Source organism: Cucumis melo, chromosome 2 (genome assembly GCF_025177605.1).
Source record: "Cucumis melo cultivar AY chromosome 2, USDA_Cmelo_AY_1.0, whole genome shotgun sequence".
Taxonomy (NCBI): Eukaryota; Viridiplantae; Streptophyta; class Magnoliopsida; order Cucurbitales; family Cucurbitaceae; genus Cucumis; species Cucumis melo.
In genome coordinates this window covers 21,843,832-21,869,611 of record NC_066858.1, presented here as the reverse complement: position 1 = coordinate 21,869,611, position 25,780 = coordinate 21,843,832, and the positions used below count along the sequence as shown (strand labels likewise).

At 31.9% G+C, this 25,780-nt stretch overlaps 3 protein-coding genes across 4 annotated transcripts; 2 read left to right on the top strand and 1 right to left on the bottom strand.

Moving 5' to 3' along the window:
* The first annotated feature begins 1,011 nt into the window (after positions 1 to 1,011).
* LOC103503281 (AAA-ATPase At5g57480) lies at positions 1,012 to 3,249 on the top strand. The gene has a single exon (XM_008467418.3). The coding sequence runs from the start codon at positions 1,251 to 1,253 to the stop codon at positions 2,838 to 2,840; it is 1,590 nt and encodes a 529-aa protein (XP_008465640.2). The 5' UTR covers positions 1,012 to 1,250; the 3' UTR covers positions 2,841 to 3,249.
* A 13,794-nt stretch (positions 3,250 to 17,043) lies between these two features.
* On the bottom strand, positions 17,044 to 18,813 carry LOC103494353 (two-component response regulator ARR10-like). The gene is made up of 6 exons (XM_051081785.1): positions 18,659 to 18,813; positions 18,419 to 18,571; positions 17,960 to 18,343; positions 17,785 to 17,861; positions 17,229 to 17,655; positions 17,044 to 17,129 (listed from the first exon to the last, which is right to left on the bottom strand). Exons 1-6 carry the CDS (start codon positions 18,801 to 18,803, stop codon positions 17,044 to 17,046), a joined length of 1,272 nt encoding a protein of 423 aa, XP_050937742.1. The 5' UTR covers positions 18,804 to 18,813.
* A 2,945-nt stretch (positions 18,814 to 21,758) lies between these two features.
* On the top strand, positions 21,759 to 24,690 carry LOC103494274 (4-coumarate--CoA ligase 1-like). Of its 2 annotated transcripts, XM_008455393.3 has the most exons (5): positions 21,772 to 22,849; positions 22,921 to 23,119; positions 23,579 to 23,792; positions 23,861 to 23,963; positions 24,340 to 24,690. In XM_008455393.3, the coding sequence occupies exons 1-5, from the start codon at positions 21,827 to 21,829 to the stop codon at positions 24,457 to 24,459; spliced, it is 1,659 nt and encodes a 552-aa protein (XP_008453615.2). In that variant the 5' UTR covers positions 21,772 to 21,826; the 3' UTR covers positions 24,460 to 24,690. The 2 variants fall into 2 exon arrangements, with proteins under 2 accessions (XP_050936914.1, XP_008453615.2); XM_051080957.1 differs by lacking the exons at positions 23,579 to 23,792; positions 23,861 to 23,963; positions 24,340 to 24,690 and adding an exon at positions 23,369 to 23,570 and having other exon boundaries at positions 21,759 to 22,849.
* The last annotated feature ends 1,090 nt before the right edge of the window (positions 24,691 to 25,780 follow it).

Here is a 25,780-nt window from a genome sequence, read left to right as displayed (position 1 = left end):
CCATGATAATTCAAAATAAAAAGGGCAGATTTGATTTCAACTTTATAGAAGTTTGTTATACTTTCCAACATCATGTTGGTATACTTTTATTATTTTAATCTTCATACCATCTCATGGAAAAAAAAAATTGAAATATAACATGATGTCTCTTAATTTATCGAGGAGGCAAAAACATATATAGGATTACTGAATTCCTTTCTCTCGCATTTGAAGAACCCAAAATGTTGTAGCTAAACTCTCTCGTATCAATATCAAAAACTTTGGAGAAGTCGGAATAATCTCCTTTCTTATCTATTCTTATTTTGAATATAAATGTCTTTCATACCTTATATTTATTTTGGTCCTTTTTATTATTTATTTGTTTTAAAATTTTGTATCATAGTCTCTGAAATTGGATAAGGCTTCAACAAAAGAGTACTTGTCATCAGAATTGACATGTTGGATAGTTCACATGTAGAGATTCTTAGGGACAGAGATATTTCTATTGATTCAAACATTGTACTAACTTAACTACGTCAACATTAAAAATTAAAAATTAAATTAAATTACCAAAGATAGAGTAAAGGTAAAACAAAAAACAATATTAGTTTTTATTTATTTATTATTTTGTAACATGGTAGTATTTATTGAATCATATTTGTTTTTATATAAGTTATCAACAAACTTTTTATAAATTTGTCTTTTTCAAAATTTTGGAGTTACATAATACTCATACACTGCTATGTTGATGACATCAAACCAATTTTTATGAAAAATTATGGTAGAAAACAAATTAACAGTTAGTTATTAATAATCATGCCAAAATTTGGAATTAAAAACATTTAGAAAATGAAATTTTTATGTTATGAATAACAAAGTATTGAAATTATTTTGTTATTTTAAAGAATTTCTATTTCTAAATATTTTTTTAAGAAGAAAAACAAGAAATCAAATCTGAAGAATTATGAACCAAAAAAATGGGACCCATCTATGATCTCTACCTATCAATACTCCAAAACCCCTTTTTGTTTTTCCCCTCTTCTGTTGCTGTTTTCATCTGTACTTTCTTCCACTTCCTCTCTCTCTCTCTCTCTCTCTCTGCCATTGCCATTGCGATTGCCATTGCCAGCCAATTCCCCACATCCTCCACTCATTCTCTCTCTAAAACCCCCTCTCTTTCTCTCTCCTCTATAAATTTCTTTACCCTTTTCTTTTCTCACTCAAACTCCCCCTTCTTCCTTCTGCTTTCTTCTACTTCTCACTCAACGACTATGAAGGAATACTGGTCTTCTCTTGCTTCTCTTCTTGGCGTTTTAGCCTTCTGTCAAACTCTTCTTCAAACAATTTTCCCGCCGGAGCTCCGTTTCGCCGCCGTCAAACTCTTCAACCAACTCTTCCGTTGCTTCTCCTCCTACGTCTACTTCGACATCACTGAAATCGACGGCGTCAACACCAACGAGCTCTACAACGCCGTACAACTCTACTTAAGCTCTTCTGTTTCGATATCCGGTAATCGCTTGAGTCTCACGCGTGCTCTCAATTCCAGCGCCATCACTTTCGGTCTCTCCAACAATGACTGCATTCTCGACTCCTTTAATGGCGTCACTGTCCAATGGGAACACATCGTCACTCAGAGACAAGCTCAAGGTTATTTGTGGCGTCCTTTGCCGGAGGAGAAAAGGGGTTTCACTCTACGAATCAGGAAGAAAGATAAACCCCTGATTTTGGATTCCTATCTTGATTTTGTTATGGATAGAGCTGAAGAAATCCGTCGTAAGAATCAAGAACGGCTTCTGTATACGAATTCACGAGGTGGGTCGTTGGATTCGAGAGGGCATCCATGGGAGTCGGTGCCATTTAAACATCCTAGCACATTTGATACATTGGCTATGGACCCACTTAAGAAACAACAGATTATGGAAGATCTTCGAGATTTCGCCAACGGCCAAAGATTCTACCAACAGACCGGACGGGCATGGAAAAGGGGTTATCTACTATACGGCCCTCCTGGAACTGGTAAATCAAGTATGATCGCTGCAATGGCCAATTTTCTCGGTTACGACATTTACGATCTTGAACTTACTGAAGTTCATAACAATTCTGAACTCCGGAAACTCCTTATGAAAACCACTTCTAAATCGATCATCGTCATCGAAGACATTGATTGCTCCATCAATCTCACTGATCGGAAGAAGAAGAATCCTGTTTCCGGGACGAGAAGTTACTACGACTTGCCGGATTTCCGATGCGGCGGAGGCAACGGTGGTGGATATGGTTCAATTTCCGGCGACGACGGCGGTGGTAATTCGATTACTCTTTCTGGGTTACTCAATTTCACCGATGGGTTGTGGTCTTGCTGTGGGAGTGAGAGGATTTTCGTATTCACAACGAATCACATCGAGAAACTTGACTCTGCATTGCTTCGAAGTGGGAGAATGGATATGCATATTTTCATGAGTTATTGTTCCTTCCCTGCATTGAAAATACTTCTGAAAAATTACTTGAATTACGAAGAAGACGAACTAGACTCCATCGTTTTGAACGAAATCAAAGACGTTATCGACAAGGCGAAGATGACGCCGGCGGATGTGAGCGAGCTTCTTATAAAGAATCGTCGATGTAAAAACAGAGCAATGGCCGAGCTGTTAGAGACATTCAAATCAAAAGCAGAAAAAAACGAGAAAAATGGTGGAGGATTAAGGAAAAAGGAAATGGGTTTAGAGGAAGAAGAAGAACAAGAGAAGAGAACTTTGGATAGTCCAAAAGAAGGGTCTGAATTTGAGGAAGAGGATTGCAGCAAAGAAACAGAGGAAGAAGAAGAAGAAGATGATGATAAAAAGAACAACAATTTCATTCAGTAATAAAAATTGGTAAAATTCACTTTCTATTTCCCTCCCTTTTCTCTTTCTTTTTGTGACTCAAGTGAAAAGTAAAAAAAGAAAAAGAAAGGAATTTTTTTTACTATGGAGAGAATGGAGAGAAAAATCAAGATCTATGAAATCAATTTAGATCCAATCCTAATTAACATCTTTAAAAGATCTATTATCATCATTATTAAAATAATCAAATTTATATTACGTCATCATATATATATATATATATATATATATAGGATGCAATTTTGATAAATGGATATTGCTCAATGAGTTGGTTTTTGGTGTTAAATTTGTTTGCTAGTTTATGTAATTTGCCACTAAGGACTCTCTAAAGGAAAGGCATTGGAAGTTTGTGATTTAACACATGGATCCCAATGCAAATATGAGAAGTGGGGGGGGGGGGGGGGGGGGGGGGGTCTCAATAATTAATACTCTTTTGTAATTTGTGCCCATATGATTGAGAATAAATGTTGAATTTTTTTTTTCTCTTTTAAAAAATCGAACAAATTTGTGTTACAAATTATATTCTAGCTTCGTTATTATAATTTGAAGAAATTGGTATCTACAATTTGCTCCTTTAATTATTGGGTTAATGCATAATGATTGAGAGAGAAAAAAATAATAATATCTAATCCAATCTAATGAGATTGATGGGTGAAATTGATTATTAGAATAGACTTGAGAAAAAAAAATGAAAAATCTCGATTTGATTTTCTCATGTTTAGCGTTTTTAGCTATCAAATCATATAAGCAATTGGTGGTTTTGATTTTGTGTCATAAAAGGGGAGAATAAAGGGTGGTGGATGCCTAAGTACTTTAATTTGATTAATATTGGAAAAAATATTGATGCTATGATTTCTAAAATGTGTCTTTCACTATAATATTTGTGAATTTGTTGAGTGTTCTTTTTTCCACGTCCCTCAAGTGTTCTTTGTCAATTTGTAGTTGGTTCTTCACTCTCTTCTTTTCTCTTTTTTTCTTTTTCTTTTTATAATTATTTTAATTTACATAATTAAATTTAAATAAGATATAGATTTGATTAGATTGTTTGGGACAAAAAAAAAAAATATTTATTTTGTAATCTTCAATTAATTATAATCTATATTATTTCAAAACCTCCCTTCATTATCTTATTTACTTTTTGCTACAAATTTATTATTATACATTTATTCTTTGCTATAATTTTATTATTTTATTTTAAAACTAAAAAAAATTTAAGATTCAAACACAAATTATTACAATTCAAACTATATATAATAACTTAGGATCATAATAACTAATTTCTTACCTCAAAAACTTGTATTTTGTTTTTGGAATTGAGCTTAAACTAAAATAATTTATAAAGAATATCTACTAAATTTTTAATAAACCTTTTAAGATTGAAAAAACGAAATCAATGTATAACAAAAACAAATTCTCAAAAGTTATTTTCTTTTACGTAGCATATTTCAAGTGTAAGACGTAAGGGATAAGTTTAAATATAGTTTACCTTCTAAGTCATCAAGTTATAGAACATTTGAATTGTTTTTGGTAGTTAAGCTTTTATATAAAAGTATCAATTTAGTTTTAAATTTAGAAAAGTAAGCAATTTTATTTAAAGAAAAAAATAAAGTGGTTTTAAAATTGAAACACAATCTGAGTCATAATATTTGAGATTGAGTCACTTGGAAACAAAAGCAATGCGAAGGTTTTACATAATAAAAGAAAGAAAAGAAAGTAGAGAGTGATGTAAACATGAAAAGGCTATGTGAATGGATAAGATAGGAGAGGGGAGGGGTAATATGGTAAATAACACAAAGAAGAAATTAATGAATGAATGAATTAACTTTTTGTGTTATTTGGGGGTTGAAATTGAAAAGAAGAAAGTGGGAGATTTTGGTGGTAATATGAAAAAGAGGATTTAGATGTGAAGAAAAAGGAATAAGAAGAGATGAGTTGAGTTGAGTTTATAATGACAAAAGGTTTTTGGAAAAATAAAAAGAGAAGAAATTATAAGTGTTTTATAAATAAATAAATAAATAAGAAGAAATTCTTAGGTGTTGATATTGACGTTTTGAGTTAATGAGAAAAGGAAAGATTTCATTTCATGGGTTTGAGTTTGAGTAGATCTTCCGCCTACGTGGTGACAGCTGACATCTGACTCATCTCTCTTTGCCTTTTTCTCCCTTTTCCATCTTCTTCCCCCCCCCCCCCCCCCCCTAATTTTTATTTATTTTTATTTATAAAAACATCATTAATTTTATTTTATTTTTCAAATTATAGAAGAAAAGAATTAAACCATCAACTCTCGATGTAATTTCATTGACAGTGATATTTTATAGTACAATTGGTTTGTAGGTAGTCAATATTATTAATGTTGTATTAGAAAGATGGAGTCTTTCCAAAAGTATAAAAAAACGGCAAAGTATTTATAGAACAATTTCGAGAAAGGAAAAAACTCAAAAGCTCATGATGTAATATATCAAAAATGTCCCGTGCTACACCACCAATAACGGTCGCGTAATATATCTGCGATCATTTAGATTTGGCTATTGTTTGGTACACCATCGTTTATATATAACTACAATTTATTTTTCAATTATATCGTTTAATTCTGTTGCATGATCGTTTAATTTGGTTACGTTTAAATTTGGTTACACGATCGTTTAGATGATTTTTTTTTTCAAAATTTGGTACACGATCGTTTAATTTGGCTAAACGATTATTTTAAATTTTTTTGCTACACGATTGTTTATTTTTTTTTATATACGATCGTTTATATTTGTCTGCACGATCGTTTAGGATTTTTTTAAATTTCTTTGCTACATGATCTTTTATTTTTTTTATACGATCGTTTAGATTTGTCTACACGATCATTTAAATTTATCCACACGATCGTGGCTAATTCGTTTAGATTTAGTTATCTAAATTTAAACGATATAGGAAAAGAAGAAATACGATGAAAATATTAAACGACGTAAAAAAGAATAAAAAAAGAAGAAGAAAGATGATGCAAATATTAAACGGCGTAAAAGAAAATAAAAAAAAAAGAAGAAAAAACGATTGAAAGAAATCACAAAATAAAAAAAAACGATGGAAATAAATCACAGCGAAAAAAAGAGGAAAAGAAGAAAGACAATTGAAAGATTTAATTAAAAAGTAAGAAAAATTATGCAAAGAAATGTAGAGAAAAAGAGGAGGAAAAGAAGAAAGACAATCAAAGAAATCAAACGAAAGAAATAGCACGAGAAAGAAGACGCGAGGAAGAGAAAAAAATGGAAAGACAAACTTAAAATATTAAAAAAATAGTTATATAGGTTTTATTAGACGGTCGCAAATAGTTTGGTATCTTGTTACATGTATAAGTTTTCCTAAAAAAATGGATATATTTGATAGAATTTGTAGAAAATAGAATATTAAATTTAGAATGGAAAATAGGAATTGGGAGAATAGATTATTCGTCATTCATTAAAATATTTAAATGAAATGGATAATTAAAATGTTTCTAATTAGAGTTTAGATGGATGGGAGCATGTGACAGCTGCCACTATATTTTTATTAATAGCTTCTACTACTCTCAAAATCACTTCTTTTTTTTTTTTTTCTTTTTCCTTTTAATAATATGGGATTGGGACCATTTCTCTTGCAATTTCAATTTTAAACTATAAATTAACTCACAAAAGTTATTAGTATATAATTATTTATTTAACCATGGATATGTCTAAATGATTAACAAATTTCTTAATTATCAATTCATCTAAAATCTTAAGATTAGAGAGAAAAACAAACAATAATATAAACACTTAAACATATAGAGTTTTCTTAGATCGCTTGGTGAGTGGAGTCTCAGTCCCACATGAAATTTTCAACCATATTCATTGGTTATATTACAAAGCAAAAAACACAACAAATAAAATCAAAAGTTGTATTTTTCATATATTATAGAATTGAGCCTATTCTACTTATGCAAAATTTCACAACCTTTTATACTCACCGATATTTATAATTATATTACACATGTCAAATTCATTAGAGAAATTTTGAGGAAAGGACTTTATAATAGTCTACCCAACATGTTACTTAAATATATAATTAAATTTACTTCACTCACTTATGGAAGTTTTTAGCTTAATCAATGATTTATGATAGTTTACTTAGAATTTATTATTTTTCCAACACCTAAATATCGTAGGAAAAGATGGATTGTAGTATTGTCCACCTACTTTAAATGTCTTATATAGGTCTCTAACTTTTTAATTTTATGTTCAATAGATCTTTATGGAAACTAGAGATGTATAACCTAATCAATTTTTTTTTTCAAAATTTAGATGTTTTATTTTATATATAATTTAATTTTATGTCTAGTAAATACTCCAACTATTCGATAACTTTTCTTAAAAAAGAAACATTAACAAAATTATTACTTTACTGTTGGCTTGAAAAATGAAGAGTTATGAACTATTGAGAATCATGGATCATAAAATGTACAGTTTAAGGAGTTGATAATGTGTAAAGTTGATGTGTTTTAAGTGGTGGGATCGATCCACTAACTTCTTGACTAGTAGAATTCAGAACTTCTACTTAATTCTATACTCCTACTTTTTCCAACTATTTGGACAAAACACAAAGTTAAGTACATAATGCTATTCTATGTATGTTGTCAATCAGATCCAGTCTCACCCATTATATCATTCGAATTTTTTTTGGGTTGCAACTAATAATAATATTATGAAAAGGGAGGAAGAAGATTTGGATAGAGAAAGATCTGAAATCTGATGAGATAGAAAAAGACAAGAAATCATTATGATTAAACCAAAGAGAAAAAAAGAAGAGAAATGTGAGAATTAGCTATAAAGAATAAACCACAAATCAAAACCGTACAAAGAAGAAGAAGAAGAAGAAGAAGAAGAAGAAGAAGAAAATTCATGTAGTTTAGACATTGTCGAATGATATATAAAAGAGAAAATTCATGTGATTTGGTAGAAGCCACGTTGCATTTTGAGTTTAAATGTGCAAACAAGTCATAAGGCCATAATAATAATCATAAGGTTTGTTTTCATTGAGACATCAAAACAAACACACTTTGTGAGAGCCACAACCATTGAAGGCCCATATGCTTTTTTCCACCAACATTTGAACCCATTTCCTTTAGCTACTTCAATTATGACCTATTATTCTTCTTATTATTAGTTCAACTCATTTTCTTGTTAAAACCCCACACCACACACCTCCTAGAATCACAATCAATATTCTCTGTTTCCTTTACGATCTTCTTTCATTCTTATCCTCCTCATTTTCCATAGTTGGTTTTGCAAAGTGAAATAGTTGCTTTGGTTACATTGATGTATGAAAATGATTTTCTTGTTTCCAAAATTCAGATTTGGTTTTGAAAAAGTTAGTAAAGATTAAAGAGATAAGAAAAAAAATAATTAATTAAGTGCTAATCGTTTTCTAAAATTAAAAAATAAAAATAAAAAACAATAAAATTATCAAACAAGCTTAAAAAAATTTTTGTTTACATTTACTACTAATTTGATAGTCAAACTTGTAAACTCGTCAACGTTTTAATATACTAATCAATTCTTAGATTTAAGTTTATATTTAAGTGAGTTCAAATAAAATATCCATCGTCACCATTCAAACTTGTAAACTGGTTGGAAAAATGCAAATTTCTTGTAGTATACTGTACTAAAAGATAGCAAATTAAGAACCATATAGTTAAGGCTAATATTTACTATTCTTTCCTTATTTGTATCTAGTTATGTGTGCACATATCTCTTTAATTATCGTATAAAATACACAATCAAGAAATAATATACAAAATTTATCAATCATCCCCTTCTTCTATATATATATATATATATATATATATATATATATATATATTTTTGTATATTTATGAGAAGTTCTTCACTTTATTTAATTTTGTGGAAAATCAAATACGACGAAAATGTGTCAATTTAGTTAAGAACTATATAGTCGATGATTATCAATACGAGAGTTATAAAAGCAATAAAGATTTAGAAATTAGATAATGGTAGGTGGTAGTTGCAAAGTGGGTATTGGATTAAAGGAAAATATAGGTATGAATTTGGACAGTTTCTGTTTATATTATTATTAATTTTAGTGCTCAAAATTGACAGAAGTGGACAGTGTCCATTTTTGGAATCTCTTTTTTAAAATAAAAGTCACCAATTAATTAGTAAATAAATAATGTTGGTTGTGTTGTAGTGTGAGACAATGAAAAGTATTTGGGATATATAATTAAGATCAGTTCCTACGTTTTGGTACATCAATCGGAACAGTACAAATTGAATATTTGATGATATTGAGAAGATGAGATATTCATTGCCATTGAGCTAGTTTACTTTAACAAATGTTATATTACGTTCAAATTCAGTTAAATACGTTTATTTGAATATTGATATTATTTAATTATTTGTATTTTGCACTTTATTGACACATGGGATCCATGTCTAAATCTGTAAACAAAAGCTGCAATTAAATTCGATTGACAATAGAGGGTGGGGTTCAAAAATTAAATTTACCGTTAGGGTTTGAGTTTGGGTAGAGAAAAAAGTTTCATTTTGATACTTTTACGATTATGATTTGGGTTAACCTAAACAACAGTAGTAATCACAAATAAATTTGAAAAAATCTACCGTTTTAAGTAAATGAAATCGAAACGAAATTAAATTATATTTGCGATTGTAGTCAATTACGATTGATCTATCGATAAAATTTAATTACGATTTATTACACAAATTTTCATTACTAACTGGAAAACATGGATTAGTCTTTAATTTTTTTGTGGGAGGCTTTTGAAATTTAATACGTGGTTGAATTCTCTTAGTAGAAGTTGAGGTGGGGGATTTTATCCATGTACTTTTGGGTGATAAGCAATTCTTAAACTGCTAATTTGATCTTAAGTTTAACGCAAGAACTATGTTAATTAATACTAATTGTATCTTAGAACAACACAAGAACTATGTTAATTAATACTAATTGTATCTTAGAACAACACAAGAACTATGTTGAACACCCAAGTTTTCAATTCTAACCAAAATTTCCTCCTAACACTCTACAAAAAGCAACGTGTTCTTAAAAAAATGGTAGAAGCTCATGAAGGAATGAATTGTGCTTTTCTTTTATAAGAAACTATTTCATCCATCAAATCTCTAGAACTTCTTTGAAGGATTGATCTATCTTTGCCATATGGAAAAGGCTTGCATTTCATTTTCTTTCCCTCTCAAATCTTCTACAAGACAATGCATATATATTATTCTCATCCAAAATCAAGGGAATTATATATTTGATTAGGTCTGAGGGTTTCTTTTTTTTTCGTTTTACAACACTAATTATACTCTAAAATTAAATGTAATACCCTATTTTATGGGTAAACATAAATATCTCTCAAGATTATATTCATTATTCGAGGATTAAATATCCATAAAATTTCAAACCAACTTACCGGCAGACTACAAGAATTCCGGTGGCGGTTGAATTAGGAAGTAAGACGGCGGTGCGTGGTGATTGTATGGACGGCGTTGTGGTCGAGGGAGTTGCCGAGAGAATGGAGACTGAGGAGGACGCGCGATTGAGGGGTTCTATCTAAAAATTTAAATTAAACCTAATTTATTTTTATTTTGACTTTCCTTAGTCATTTCCAACAAATACATACTTTCCAAACTAAAAAACTAAATGTAATTTGTTTGCCAACCTGCCAACCATCCAACCAACGCTTATCGCACTATTAAAAACTAGTGTTTCTCGATGTTTTTTCAAAGTCAAGAATGATTATCCTTGATGTTTAAAAAAACGTTGAGAAAACTAGTGTCAAGAATGCAGAATTTTATGGTTACTTAAAAACGGCGAAAATAATTTTATTTGATATGTAAAAACTTCAAGATAATTTTTACTTAATACGAAAAGAAAATGTCAAAAAGGTAGATACTCTTTACAAGAATAAAATATCAAGTGAAAAAGTTCTCAATACATTTAACATGTGTCAAGAATATGAAAGAGGGATATTTAAGAGACTCCTCTAATTTAGGATTCCATTAATAACAATATTTAAGAAAACTCGAAAAATTGACAAAAATAGTAGTTTTTTGTTTTATATTTCAAAAGTAGTAAAAAATAGTACACTTTTAGAAAATTCGTAATTTTGTTTTTATCGGGATCAATCTTGATCGAGATTGACCTCGAGATTCTTCCCGAATTTAAAAAATGCTTTGAATGATTTATCTCAATCTCTCAGCTGAGTTCATCGTGGAGAATGAACTTTAATTTAAATTAATTGGCTTTAAAATGATTAACTCCCAATAAAAAATGAGTTAGTGGAGTGAGTGATGGAGGAACTTCAATTTCGATTTTTTAATGAAAAACACTCTTTCGGTGATGCACTTGGTCGAGAAAGACCGAGATAAATCCTTCAAAGAGTTTTTTCAATTTGGAAAGTATCTTAAGGTCGATCACAGTCGAGATTAACCCGATAGAAACAAAATTATGAGTTTTTTTTAAAACTATGCTACTTTTGAAATATAAAACAAAAAATGTGCTAGTTGTCTCAAAATTAATTGTGTTAGCATAAAAGTGGATGGACAGAACCTCCTGTGAGAATTAGAGTAACGTTCATAGCCTTAGAGGTTGCAAAATTAAGACAGAAGAAGCCAAGATTGTCTCTTGGAGGTCTTTTATTAACTATGGACAGAGGAAAATGAAATACATATATATCAAACGAAGCTCTTTTCACTCTAAAGAAAAGGATCATTAACTCTATAGATGATTATCTTAGAAAGTTCCAAGAGTTTATGTGACAAGCTTGCAGCAGTGAAAAAGCCTTTGGATGATACATTGATCTAAGTTTTTCACATAGCAAGAGGGCTAGGAGAGCAAATTCAGGGTAGGGAGTTCAGAACAATTATGCTATCAAAACCGCCTTATCCTTCATATAATCAATCAGAAGATCAAATTCCTGAGGCCCTTGCTGCTATCACGTCCTTGAATGAAGTAGATGATACAAATATTTATGCTGATTCCGGAGAAACCTCACATGTGGCTAATGATCTAGGTAAATTTAAATCTATACGTCACTACTTTGGTTGTGATAAAATGTACGTTGGAAATGGAAAAGGACTCGATATCACATACATTTAGGACTAGAACTGGTGACCTTGATCTTAATTATGTGCTAGTAGTTCCTGAGATGAAAAAGAATTTGCTTTCTATAAACAAGTTAACTAGAGATAATAATTGCTCAATCACATTTTTTGCTACAAATTTGTTATAAATAGAATCCACAGGGGAAAATTCTAGCTGAAGGACAAGAAAAGAAAGGCTATACAGTTTGGGAGATCTTCAGTTCACACCAGAAAAATGTCCAACGCCATTTACCCACCATTCTACTGATTCCAATAATTATTTTCCTTCAAATTTACCTAAACATTCATCTGCTTTTGCTGTTCTCAGAATCTCACTAATAAGGCCCCTTGCTCGATTTAGCACAAAAGAATTTTGGGCATTTGAATAACAATTTTCTAGAAATATTGTCCAAAAAACAGTTCTCATCAATGTGACCAATTGGAAAAAGAATTCGATTTGTATTAGTTGTCAACTTGGAAAAAGTTGCAAACTTCCATTTACTTCTAATGAAATTCATACTTTAAATCCCTTGGACAAAGTTCATTGTAATCTGTGGGGTCGTAGATGCATTTTTAATTGTTGTATTTCTCTTAAATAGAATGCCCACAAAAGCACTAGCTAGGCATAACCTCTCCTTTTTCGAAAAGCTTTATAAAACACTCTTAACCATACTAATATGAGAATTTTTTGTTGTCGTTGTTTTTCCTTACAAAATAAACGAAACATCAACAAATTTTCTAAACGAAAATACCCATGTGTCTTCGTAGGATTTAGTATGGAACATAAGGAATATAGATGTCTTGATCCCTCAACCAATCAAATTATTTTTATTTCAAGACCGGTGTGTTTGATGAAGAAAATTTTCCTTTTAATGAATGCATGTCTAACAACTCTATAAAGAGTATGTCTTCTCTTGTTGTCAATATTTTTCCAGGCACAACGGATGAAGATGAAAATCAAATAAAATAAGTTGTAGCTCCAACTCCAACATTATCGATAAAGTGCAGCAAACAACTAAAAGAACATTTTATGGAATCATTCCAGAAGCTAGAAATGAAGTTGAAATCTTGGCTACTTAATTCTTTGCATCACAGAGGAAAGAGCATCCTAAAGACAATCATATTGGAGAACAAACTTGGGAGCAATTAACACCCACAGTAGCAGAAACTACACCAAAATCAGTCATACCGCCATGGCCATAAGTTCAATGGCAGAGACGGCACCTCCAAGTGTAATAATAGCAGCTGTAGCAAACCAACAAGGTCATTTGAAGACATCCCTAGACAATGATCAAGGAAATATTGACTCAACTAACAACACATAGGGAAGTCTCAACCACACAATTACAAGAAACCAAGATCATCAAAAAGGGATCAAATATAGCAGGAGATGATCAAGAACACTCCAGCGCATCAAATAAGCAGATGTGGTTGCTCATATCCCTATTAATACACCTCGCTGGAATATGCATATTGATTTCAATTCTCTTCCTTATATAAGCAATGCTCTCCATGTTGACTTGAATTTTTCACCTATAGCTACATCGCCAAATGATTCTAGTAACCAATGCAACGAACCTATCGATGCCCACACACATCAGATGATCTCAAGAAGAAAACTGGCTAACAACTCATCTCTTGATTCCAAATTAGCTTACGAAATCAACACTTGAAAACTAGAGAACATAACCAATCATATCTAGCTACGCTCTCTCATATTGAACCAATTAAGAACTACCGAATAGCTTTGACCCAACCTCATTGGAAAAATTGCAATGGATGATAAAATATCAGTTCTTTTGGAAAATCATACATGGAGCGGTGTTTCTAGACCTTATGACTCGAACATAATTATAGGATCCAAGTGGATGTTTAAAATAAAACACAAGGAAGATGGTACTATTGATCGCAATAAGGCACGCTTAATAGCTCAAGGGTAATCTCAAGTAGAAAGAATTGATAATTACGAAGAAACTTAATTATAGTCATGTGATCAAACCTACCACTGTAAGGTTAATCTTATCTCTAGCTACTAATAAAAATTGGCCCATAAGACAGTTAGATGTCAAGAAAGTTTCTCCATGTACATCTCAAAGAAAAATTCTATGGCACAATCTCCAGGTTTCATTAATATTATATATGCTACTCATGTGTGTAAGTTAAAAGAAATCTATTTATGGATTGAAACAAGCTCCAAGATCATGGATCACTCAATTAACTAATTTTCTGCTCCATATTCACTTGCAGCAGATCTGATCCTTCCCTCTTCATCTTCGAACAAGACTCTATACTAACACTTATGTTAATTTATGTTGATGATATTGTTCTTACAGAAAATGATATCGCTCATATCCAACAACTCATTCATAAGTTAAGTTGTGAGTTTGCATTAAAAGATCTAGGAGCACTTCACTGTTTTTTTTTGGAATTGAAGTTAAGCCGCCCTCAAACAAAGGAATCATGTTGTGCCATGGAAAATATGTTTGTGACGGCCTCCTCTACAAGTCCAAGATGCTTGGTGCCTCCTCTATAAGTACGCACATGGCCCACATCAACACAAGACTTGCCCAATGATGATCAACCCACTGACATGTTACACAATACATAAGTCTTATAGGATCATTTCAGTACCACGATGGAGAGCATAATTGCCTATTGCATTTTTCTTGGATCAAACTGCATCTTTTGGTTGTCTAAGAAGCAACCGACAGTCACTCGTTCCAGTTCTGAAGCAGAACTTCGAGCCATGGTTTGTGTACGTAACCACAGAACTGAATTGCATGACCTTTATTTTTCGAGATATTGGCATTCCACTTCTCCGAACTCCATAACTGAATTATGAAAAAATGAGTGCTATTCACATGTCAACAATCTCCCTATTTCATGTTCGAACCAAATATATCGAAATGGTCGTTTTGTCCGAGCAAAAGTGTAGGCATAGGCTCACTCATTACTAGGTGCATCCCTTCCAAACATTCAATTCATAAAAGGAAAAGTTGCATAATTATTTTCGGTTTACAAAAAACATTCCATTCATAAAAGGAAAAGTATTATTCACAATAATTTGCCTTCTACCTTTAGTTTACTTGGACTCCATACAACTTTGTTTGGAAGTCGTAAACCGGGTCCACGACTTCATTGCGTGGACTCCACAGTTTTCTTTTGTCCCATTATTTAAAATATATATTAATATTTAATATAGCGTGGACTCCACACCTTTTTAACGTATTTAATATATATATAAATTTAATATTTAATATATTATGGACCCCACATTTTATTTTTAAGATAATTAATATATATATATAATTAAATATTCAAATATTCAAATTTCAATTTTAAAAAATATCTTTCTTACTAAATATTTTTTCAAATTCTAACTTTCAATTTTTAAAAATACATTTTCTTATTTAATATATTTCCAAATTTCAAATACTAATCTTCAATTTTTTTTAAAATAGGTTATTAAATATTTAAATCTCCAAATTTTAATTTTAAAAAATATATTTAAAAATTAAAAATATATAAGAATCTATAGAGATTGAAATTTGAATATTGGAAAGACCATTTTTTTTAAATTGAAAATTAGAATTTTGAAATATTTAATAAGAAAAAATATTTTTTAAAATTGAAATTTGGAGATTTAAATATTTAATAACATATTTTGTTAATATATATCTTTCTTTTTTAAATTGAGGGTTGCTATTTGAATTTTGGAAAGATAATTAATGAGAAAATTTATTTTAAAAAATTAAAAATTGAAATTTGAAAAAATATTTAATAAGAAAGATATTCTTTTAAAATTGGAATGTGAATATTTGAATATTTAATATATATTAATTATTAAATATATATATATATATTAATTATCTTAAAAATAAGGTTTGAGGTCTACAATATATTAAATATTAAAATTATATATATTAAATAAGTTAAAAAGGTGTGGAGTTCACACTATATTAAATATTAATATTAATATATATTAATATTAATATATATATATATATATATATATATATATATATTAAATAATGGGAGAAAAAAAATTATGGGGTCCACGCATTGAAGTCGTGAACCGGTACACGATTTTGTCAATAGTTTGCCTTCTAACCTATCTTTGACAATATTTTTTAAAAATACATTATTAAAAATAAATGTCTTTTTTCTTTCTTACCTAATTAATTCTTCACATTTTTAAGTTTTTGTTTTAATTTTGTTAATCTGATCTTTTTTTAGTTCTATACAATTTTGTTAATATTAATATTCTTTATTTTTAAATACACGTTAATGAGAAAATTTTTATCCTCCTAATATTAGAAAATTTCTCTCTCATAATTATTCAGACTGTGCTAACAATTACAACATTAATTAACTTTACGATCCTGTTTTTGCGTTTAATCGGTTTAATCGTATCACTTCAGTTAATGTGATGATGACTTCATTAAGAAAAATACTATAATAATTATTGCCTTGTATTATGATTTTGAAATTAATCAAGTTTTTGTATATATGAAGAATTTATGTATTTGATAATGAACATAAAATCATATGGTCTCTACCGTTCAAAACATCAGCAATCAAGACAAATATATTATACTTGTTTTCCTACATTTTCTTGTATTCCTTTGATATATATATAAACTATAAGGATTCATAATCATAATCATGATAACCATAACCAAAACTTGGTTGTTATGTACTATAGAAGATCAAGAATCAATGAGAATCTTACATAAACAAAAATATTTTTATATACTCATAGTAGATTTTTTTTTTCTTTTGTACAACTTAATCAAACCTCTAACCTATCTATCTATATATAGTCTAATCCTCGTCTAATCGAGTTCATCAAAATAATGACACATGAAACTTCATTAGTTGGTCTTCAAAAATCAAATTCTCCAAAGTGGAAGCATATTTCAGCAACATCAAATCTACAAAAACACCTTCACGCTTTGATAAACTGCAAGACATGCATTATCATCAATATAATGTCAATATAAAACTCTTTTTTTTCTTTTTTCAAAAAGATAAAAATATTCCTAAAGCTAGAAAGTTACTCTAATTTATTTGAAAATGTCAGAAAGCTCGCCATCCATTAATAAGCTTTCGAAGGAATTTCCAGCATTAAATTGCATTTGATAACATTGTCCTGAAAAACATAACCCTCAAAATTAATTAACTCTATTTAATTTGATTTAATAAACTACCAATTGATTAAATAATGACATAGGAACCATATGTAGTGTACCTGCACCATCATCAGTATGATTTTCAATTGCATAATGTCCAACAAAAATTTGAGAAGTTGAATTGAAATCGCAATTAGTTTTCAAGGAAGGATAATAAGAACTATTGTTAATTGGTTCATCAAATCCTCCCAAGAAATACTGATTATGATCATCATCATCAAACGGTTTTGAAGTTGAAGTATAGGATGGGAAATTAAACTGTTTGAATTCCGGCACCGGATAGCAACTTCCGGCCGTCGTCCAAGTCTGACTCCCTTGGCCATTGCTTATTAGAAATTGAGGCCCCAAATTTGAAACTTTGTTCATATGGTTCATCGAATTGTATAATGTGGAGGCTTTTGTTGGATTTTTATCATATAAATTTCTTTGAATTCCTAATTTTCCGACTCCACTTGCTTTCTTCTTTCTCAACGTATCTCTGTGTTTCTGCAATTTAATTGAATCATAACCATCAATTTTGCAATTTTGATATTTGATAATAATGGTTTTTCCAAAAACTAAAAAGAAAAAAGTAAGACAAATATGAGCTTTAGAAGGAATGTTTCTAGGACAAACCTGAAGATGACTCGCCACATTCTCTCGTGTCAATCTAGGATCGTTCATGTACTTCAATATGTTATTTGGGACTCTCTCTGTCAAAACAAATAGAAAAAAAAGAAACTCAACATATATTACACACAAAAGACTAAGATGAATTAACAATTTGATCATCGTAAAAAAAAATGCTAACCCTTTTCTCCTAATTTCTCATAAGCTTCAACGAATTTTGCATGCAACTCCTTTGTCCAATTTACTCGTGGCCTCTTCTTTGAACAAGAAGATGAATCGACAAGATTATTATTATCATTATCATCATCTAATTTATTAATAATATGATCACCCACATAATCTTGATTCATTGTAACCCTTTCAATGGGATAACGATGTTCTTCTACTGCAGGTTGTTCCGATAGCGAAAGATTAGGGTTCGATCTTTTACGAGATGATCTTTTACGCAAAGCCAGTTGCCAAATATTTTTCAAATCTTGTAATCCGACAGGTTTTGATAAATAGAGGTCAGCTCCTTCCATAAGTCCCCTCTTCATCATCTTCAAATCGTCATTAGCTGATATCACTGAAATATATATAATTCGATATAAGTAATAACTTTAGGGTTTGAGAATTTGGCATCTTTTTGAGAAATACTTACTAACAACTGGAATATCCATTCCAACACCAATGACTTGAAGGATTTTGAAGCCATCCATGTCGTGTCGTACAACATTAGTAATAACAATATCGAATGTTTGTTTCTCATCGTTTAGCAACCTTATTGCTTCCTCAGCTGTTGTTGTTGCACTTACTATATGTTATGAAGAAAAGTGATAATTAGGGTTTTTTTTCCTAAGGAAAGTGCAAAGAAAATAGGGATAAATATTAAAGGAAGTACCTTTATATTGACATTTTTGAAGGAGGTGAACAAGATAACGAAGGCAAACAATATTGGCATCAATTGCAAGCACTTTTAAACCAATAGGAAATTGATCGTCTTCTTCGGCCTCTAATGGAATAATGCGATTATCAAAAGCTTCCATTGTTTTACAAATTTCAAACCCTAAATTCAAGGGGGGAATTAAAATATTAGAACTCAAGAAGATAGAAGGCGTTGCGGTTGAGGGATTTACCGAGAGAATGGAGACCGTAGAGGACGCTAACTCAAAACCTAATTTATTTTTATTTCACATTCCTTAATCATATCCAACAAACGAAATTTTCCATAATAAACCCACTTTCCTTATTCAATTCCAATTTTCCTATTCTGTTATCAAATAAACATTCAAGTTAATGCCAGCTGTTTCTTTGATTTAGTTCATTTTTGGTCCAAAATTTAAAAATAAAGTAAAATAAAATCCAATAATTTAAGAAAATTAATTAAAAAAATTACATAAACTTCCAGATGTCACGATCTATTTTTTTTTCTTTTCTTTTGAGAAATTTACCCTAAAAACTTCACACCCAAGTTATTTAAAAAACAACTATCTTTGTAACTCAAAATATTCATATATCTCTAAAGGAGGCAAAATCACTCTCATTAATTCCACACTCCAATGTCGGTCTTCAAAGGCCCAATTGGAGCTCGTAAAAATATTGAGAAGCATTGGAGAGATTTCCTTCAATAGATGGGCAACACTCTCACTTGATAAGATGGTCTAAGGTTGTTTTGACAAAAGACAGAGGTGGCTTGGGCATCAACAAAGTCACTAATATAAATTTTTGTAAATGGCTTTGGAGGTTCTTAACTGAAAAAAAGCTTCGTGGAGACGGTTGATCTGTGCTAAATATAACCAGGCCTTTGTTGGTGATTTCCCTGTTAAAGCTAGTTTCAACAGTGCCAAAGCTCATTGGAGATCAATTATCAAATGTATCGATTGGTTTATGACTCATATTACTTGGAAAATCAAAACAATGGTGAATCTGTTTCGTTCTGGAATGGGATTTGGCATGAAAAATTATCCCCTCTTGCTGCCTTTGCTCCTAGGCTTTTTGCACTCTCAAATCTTCAAAAGGGTAGCGTTAAAGATCACTGAAATCAAGCCTCTTCTGAATATGACATCCAACCTAGAAGACCTTTGAGCAGCCATGAAATCCATCTTCTGGGATGTCTTAAAAGCAAATTTCTCTGTCCTTGATCAAGCCGTGACGCTAATTTGCCGATATGGAAAATTAACTCTAATGGAGTATTTGATATTGCCTCTGTCAAAAAGGCTCTACTCAATTATGGCCACCCTAATGTGTCTAGCATAAGTCCTTCTATTTTCAAGACCCTATGGCAGTCGGGCATACCTAAAAAAGGCAAAATTTTCATATTGTCGCTTCTACGCGAGTGTTTGAATACTGCAAATAAGCTTCAAAAAGGACTTCCAAACTGGTGTCTCAGTCCAAGTTGGTGCTCTCTATGTAAAAGCCACTAAGAAGACCTGAACCACCTTTTTACTACTTGCTCTCTTACTCATGGCATCTGGATTAGGGTGGCAAATTTGGTGAACTGGAACCAAAGTACCTCTAACACGGTGGCTTTATGTAAGGAGTTATGAAGCATCAATATAAAAAGCAAAAAAGAGGCCATCAGATTCAACATTATTGCTGTTACCTTGTGGTTAATCTAACTTGAAAGGAACAACAGGAAATTCAAGAATATGGAATATGGACAGAAGCGTTACTGAGTTGTGGGACGATGATATTAAAGCACTAACAGGTCTTTGGACTAATAGATCTAAACTTTTTTCAGATTACAGTGGTAGTTCACTTGTCTTGAATATTAATGCTTTTGTGTAATTTCTCTTTGGGCTTACTTCTGGTCTGTACTCTCCTGACTTTCTTTACCTATTGTTATATTTTAGAGTGTTAGAGGGCGTCCAATTAGTGGAGATGTCTAAGTGCACTCAACCGATCCAACTTCATCTTTTTCGAAAAAACAAAAAAACTACCTTAGAAAAAATATCCACTTTCAAAACCGTTATATTTTTTTTTTTTGGAAATTTTCATAAATATAAGCAAAATATTTACCAAAACAAAATGAAAAAGCTAAGGTGGCCATTTTTTCTCTCCACCATCTTTCTCTTCCTCATTTTTTTTTTCAAATTTTTATTTGTTTCGTACCATCTGTTTTTTTTCTTTATATTTTTCAAAGTGTTAATTGGTTTTTCAACATCGTGTTAGAAAAGGTGGTTTAGATTTGGTCTAAACGATGTAAAAAATAAAGGATAGTGTAGCCAAATCTAAAATACTAAATATATTACGCGACGTCGGCATTTTTGGTATATTTTATTGGGTCGGGACTTTTTCCATTTGAAATTATTGTATAGAATAAATATTTCGTCAATTTGTTATATTTTATAAAAGAATCGCTATATTTTGTGTGTTCTAGCTTTTGAAAAATTTGCATGTTTTCTATTATCGAGGAATTTGCAAATATTATCGAGGAATAGAAAATGGGGCATAAAAATACAAAAGGTCCATGAAAAGACTCATCTAAAGACAAAAGAATTGGCATATAGTCGTTTATAAATATCAATACGAGTCAAATTGAAACTGTATTCATTAAACCTTTCAACAAAGACAAAACATGAACTTATTACTAATTACATACCCTTGTTTTCATGCATTGTGGGCCATTTGTTACGCTTATCTATTTTTGCATTAACTAATTTAGTTTGAACTTTTTGTACTGTATGGATTTTCATGTATATATATATACGTCACATATGAAAACAAACAAGCAAACAAAAATCCACTTAATTACCTAATCACAAACGTTAATATACGGTCAACATTTGTTTTTTTCTATTTAAGAAATACATAAGAGCGTAGGTCGGATTGCACCAAAGTATTTTTTAAGTGATAAATAAAATATAAAATGTTAAAACATAAATTAGTAGATGATAACAAGGGTGGAAATTATGAAAATCGTTGTAATTTGTGTTAATTCCAATGCATAGTCGTTTTATTATTTATATATACCATAACACTATACTTCCCGAATTCTACAAATAGGTAGAGTTGCTATCTGCTTTCTTCACTTCTTATCTCACTTCACTCACCAAAACTAAATCCACCAATGGCTGCCGCCGACGGTTCCTCACCCGAATTCCTATTCCGTTCAAAACTCCCGGAAATTCCCATCTCCACCCACCTCCCATTGCACACATATTGTTTCGAAAATATCTCCGAATTCAAACAACGTCCATGTCTAATCAACGCCGCCACCGGCCACACCTACACCTACGGCGAAGTTCAAGCAATATCCCGCCGAGTGGCCGCAGGTCTACACAAGTTAGGTATCGGAAAAGGTGACGTCATCATGCTCCTCCTCCAAAACACCCCAGAGTTCGTTTTAGCTTTCCTCGCAGCCTCCTACCTCGGCGCCGCCGCCACCATGGCCAACCCATTCTTCATGCCGGCGGAAATTGCAAAACAAGCTGTGTCATCTGGGGCCAAGGTGATCATAACCCAATCTGCGTTTGCAGAAAAAGTGAAAAAACTATCTCAGGGAAGTGAGATGATCATTAAAGTAATATTCATCGACGACGACGATCCTCCGACGAAGGGAGGATATAAATTTTCGTCGTTGATTGATGACGTGGCAAAAGAGGAGGAGTTGGAAATGGGAGATGTGAAAATCAGTCCAGACGACGTCGTTGCGTTGCCTTATTCGTCGGGAACCACTGGTCTTCCAAAAGGAGTTATGCTGACTCATAAAGGATCAGTGACCAGCGTGGCACAACAGGTGGATGGTGAAAATCCACACCTCTATATCCGAAGCGACGATGTCGTTTTATGCCTTCTTCCTTTATTTCACATATATTCTCTCAACTCAATTATGATGTGTTCGTTACGAGTGGGAGCTGCGATTTTAATCGTTCAAAAGTTCGACATTAATTCACTTCTGGAATTGGTTCCTAAATACAAAGTCACCTTTGCGCCGGTAGTGCCTCCTATTGTACTTGCAATTGCCAAAAGTCCAGCTGTTGACCATTTTGACATGTCGTCTTTGCGCATGGTGTTGTCGGGAGCCGCACCACTGGGGAAGAATCTTGAAGATGCCTTTCGAGCCAAGCTTCCCCATGTCATTCTTGGCCAGGTAATTATAAACTTTTACCTGCTGTTCGTTTTTTTAAAAAAATGTTAGTTACATCTGAACAACGAGCGTAGGGATATGGAATGACTGAGGCGGGGTCAGTGATGACTATGTCGTTAGCCTTTGCAAAGGAGGGTTTCGGGATAAAATCGGGAGGTTGTGGAACAATAATGAGAAATTCAGAAATGAAGATAGTATGCCCGCAAACGGGAGTGTCCCTTCCAAGGAATCGAACTGGGGAGATTTGTATAAGAAGTTTTCAAATGATGAAAGGTACGATAGTGCTTTGTTTATTTGTCTATTTTCTAATTTAATGTGATATGATTGGAATATATGTCCAAGAAAGATATACTCCGGCTAGATAAATTATTTTATCTTCAGTACGAACCGTATACAAGATTACTTTTTATTTTCTAAGAACGGTCAGGGAATGATTTTAGACTAATCCTACAAATGATGTAATAAATAGAAAATGAAGATTTGATTTAATTAATTAATCACATTTAACGGTGGAGTTGACAGCTTATGTCACTAATGAATGCCGCCTAGTCATTCCAAAATGCAACCGTTTCTTCACTGATCAATACCGTCTACCCACAAGACCTCATTTCATTTGTTTCCATGTGAAAGTATCCATTTGGGCCAAGCCCTGATTGGGCCTAATGGACTCGTTCATTCCCAAGATAAACCAAGCTCAATAAAATTGTAAGTTTGGTTGGTTGAAGTGAACAGGATACCTCAACGACGAAGAGGCCACCAAGGCTATAATCGACAAAGATGGATGGCTGCACACCGGCGACATAGGTTACGTCGACGACGACGATGAGCTCTTCATTGTCGATCGTCTCAAGGAACTGATCAAATATAAAGGCTTCCAGGTAGCGCCGGCGGAGCTGGAAGCCCTGCTTATATCCCACGGCCACATCGCCGACGCCGCGGTTATACCGTACGTTAGCCTTCTCTTTTCGAATTAACTCCTGCTTTTTTGTTAATACTAATTTGGCGACGTTTCAGTATGAATGATGAAGTTGCTGGGGAGGTTCCGGTTACGTTCATTGTCCGATTCGATGGCTCCAACATCACTGAGGATGAAATTAAGCAATACATCTCCAAACAGGTAAGACCTCTAATTTTGCCTAATGATGGAGATTTTAGCAAATTTCATGGTAAAATTAGGTAACTTTCTTTTATGATATAACACGTAGCAGGCCCCTGCCTTTCTTTTTATTCCTTTTCTTATTGTCTATAATTTCTTAATCTTTAATTATGTCTATGCCTAACTTGAAAAGTTGTGTCTTGATCAATAAAATTTATTATAATTCTAATAACTGATTGAACTTTTAATTTTGTCATTGATTTTAACTTTTTAGGCAGAATATAGAAATTTCAAAAGCCTTCATAAAACCAAACTGAATAATTCAATCTTAATTGAAATTAAATCTGGGAGATTTAATACATGCATGGATTGTAATTATTAAGGATGTGGGATGCAGGTTGTGTTTTATAAGAGGATTAATCGTGTCTTCTTCGTGGATTCCATTCCTAAAAGTCCTTCCGGCAAAATCTTGAGGAGACAACTTAGAGCTTTGCTCGCAGCCAGCATTCTTAATTAGACACCAAACCCTACAACTCCCAATAATTAAACTCTCTCTCTTTCTCAGATGTGTGTATGTAAAAGGAGAGAGAAGGAACTTCTTTGTGGATTATGTTTATATGAAGTTCTGTTCCATGGCTGCAAGGAAGTCATTCTCTAATTAAGAAAACAGCTAGTTTTCAAACTTTATATATGTAAACAACAGCTAGTTTTATGAAGAACTTTAATCCAAGTTCTGATTATTGTTAAATGTTATCTAGTTAAGACAAATGTCCTTGATTAAGAGATTATAGGTTTCTATTGTTGAATTATTTGGCAATGCACGCATCTGTAAGTTGAGCCTCAGAGATTGAATTGATGGATAAGTGGCCGCATAGTGACGGCTGAGAGTGCATTTCCTTTTCTAGAACATTGTTTAATGTTTAGGGTCCACTGGTAGTCATATCTTATGGTAGTGGACCAAATGTAAGAAATCATTTGATATCATATATTAACAAGTTAAATTCTTCCTGTATATTACTGAAATACAAAATTTAATAAAAAGATAGATTTCTTGATTTGGTGTGCGAAGTGACTGAAATAAGTGAAGAACTATATTTTCCAGTGCTGCCAATGTTTTTACTGAAAAAATCATCTGTGGTCAAAACCCATCTGTTCTCTGTTTTTCCTCTGGAAATGATGCCATTTGTTTAAAGTATTATTGCACCCACATTCAATATATCAGAACACAGTAGTATTTTCTTTTGTGAGGAATCTTAATTACATCTCAAACAAGTTAATGCTCTTGTTTTTCTTGCTTTTCCTTTCCACGTCATATCCAACCCACACCTCTTCCTTTCATTTGTTTGATTGGAGCCAAAGTGTTGAAGGAACCATCAAAATTTAAAGAGAGGGTCACACCTCAACTTTAGTGTATCTAAATTTAAAAAGATTACTTTTGTAGTTAAAGATCAGAATGAGCATTTTCTAGGATCATGGATACGATTGAGAGAAAGAACCATCGATGAAACTCAATCACAGTATTCCTTAGTGGGCATCTTTTGTTTTTTGTTTTTTGGATTCATATGCATTATTATTATTAACTAAACTTATGTTATGATATTGGTGGAATGTGGTTGTGGAAATGAGAGAGAAATGGAATACACAACTGAAGAAGGAAATTGTGATACCTATAAATCTACGAAAGGAGGTAACCTTATCTTTCTTAATGTGTGGAGGATAAATTGTAATAGTTTCCTTTTTAGGTGCCATCCTGGAGAGGTAGAAATGATGGTCTCTGTTTCCATTGTACTGTTATGCTGCATAAATGGGTTCTCTACCTCATTATGTATGGTGACTCT

Excerpts from the sequence above, each read along its gene's own strand:
- LOC103503281 (XM_008467418.3), top strand. The coding sequence starts at position 1,251 with ATGAAGGAATACTGGTCTTCTCTTGCTTCTCTTCTTGGCGTTTTAGCC.
- LOC103494353 (XM_051081785.1), bottom strand. The coding sequence starts at position 18,803 with ATGGAAGCTTTTGATAATCGCATTATTCCATTAGAGGCCGAAGAAGAC. Across the intron at positions 17,656-17,784 it reads ATGTGGCGAGTCATCTTCAG|AAACACAGAGATACGTTGAG; the intron begins GTTTGTCCTAGA and ends ATTAAATTGCAG. Across the intron at positions 17,130-17,228 it reads TCATACTGATGATGGTGCAG|GACAATGTTATCAAATGCAA; the intron begins GTACACTACATA and ends TATGTTTTTCAG.
- LOC103494274 (XM_008455393.3), top strand. The coding sequence starts at position 21,827 with ATGGCTGCCGCCGACGGTTCCTCACCCGAATTCCTATTCCGTTCAAAA. Across the intron at positions 23,793-23,860 it reads GCCGACGCCGCGGTTATACC|TATGAATGATGAAGTTGCTG; the intron begins GTACGTTAGCCT and ends GCGACGTTTCAG. Across the intron at positions 23,964-24,339 it reads AGCAATACATCTCCAAACAG|GTTGTGTTTTATAAGAGGAT; the intron begins GTAAGACCTCTA and ends TGTGGGATGCAG.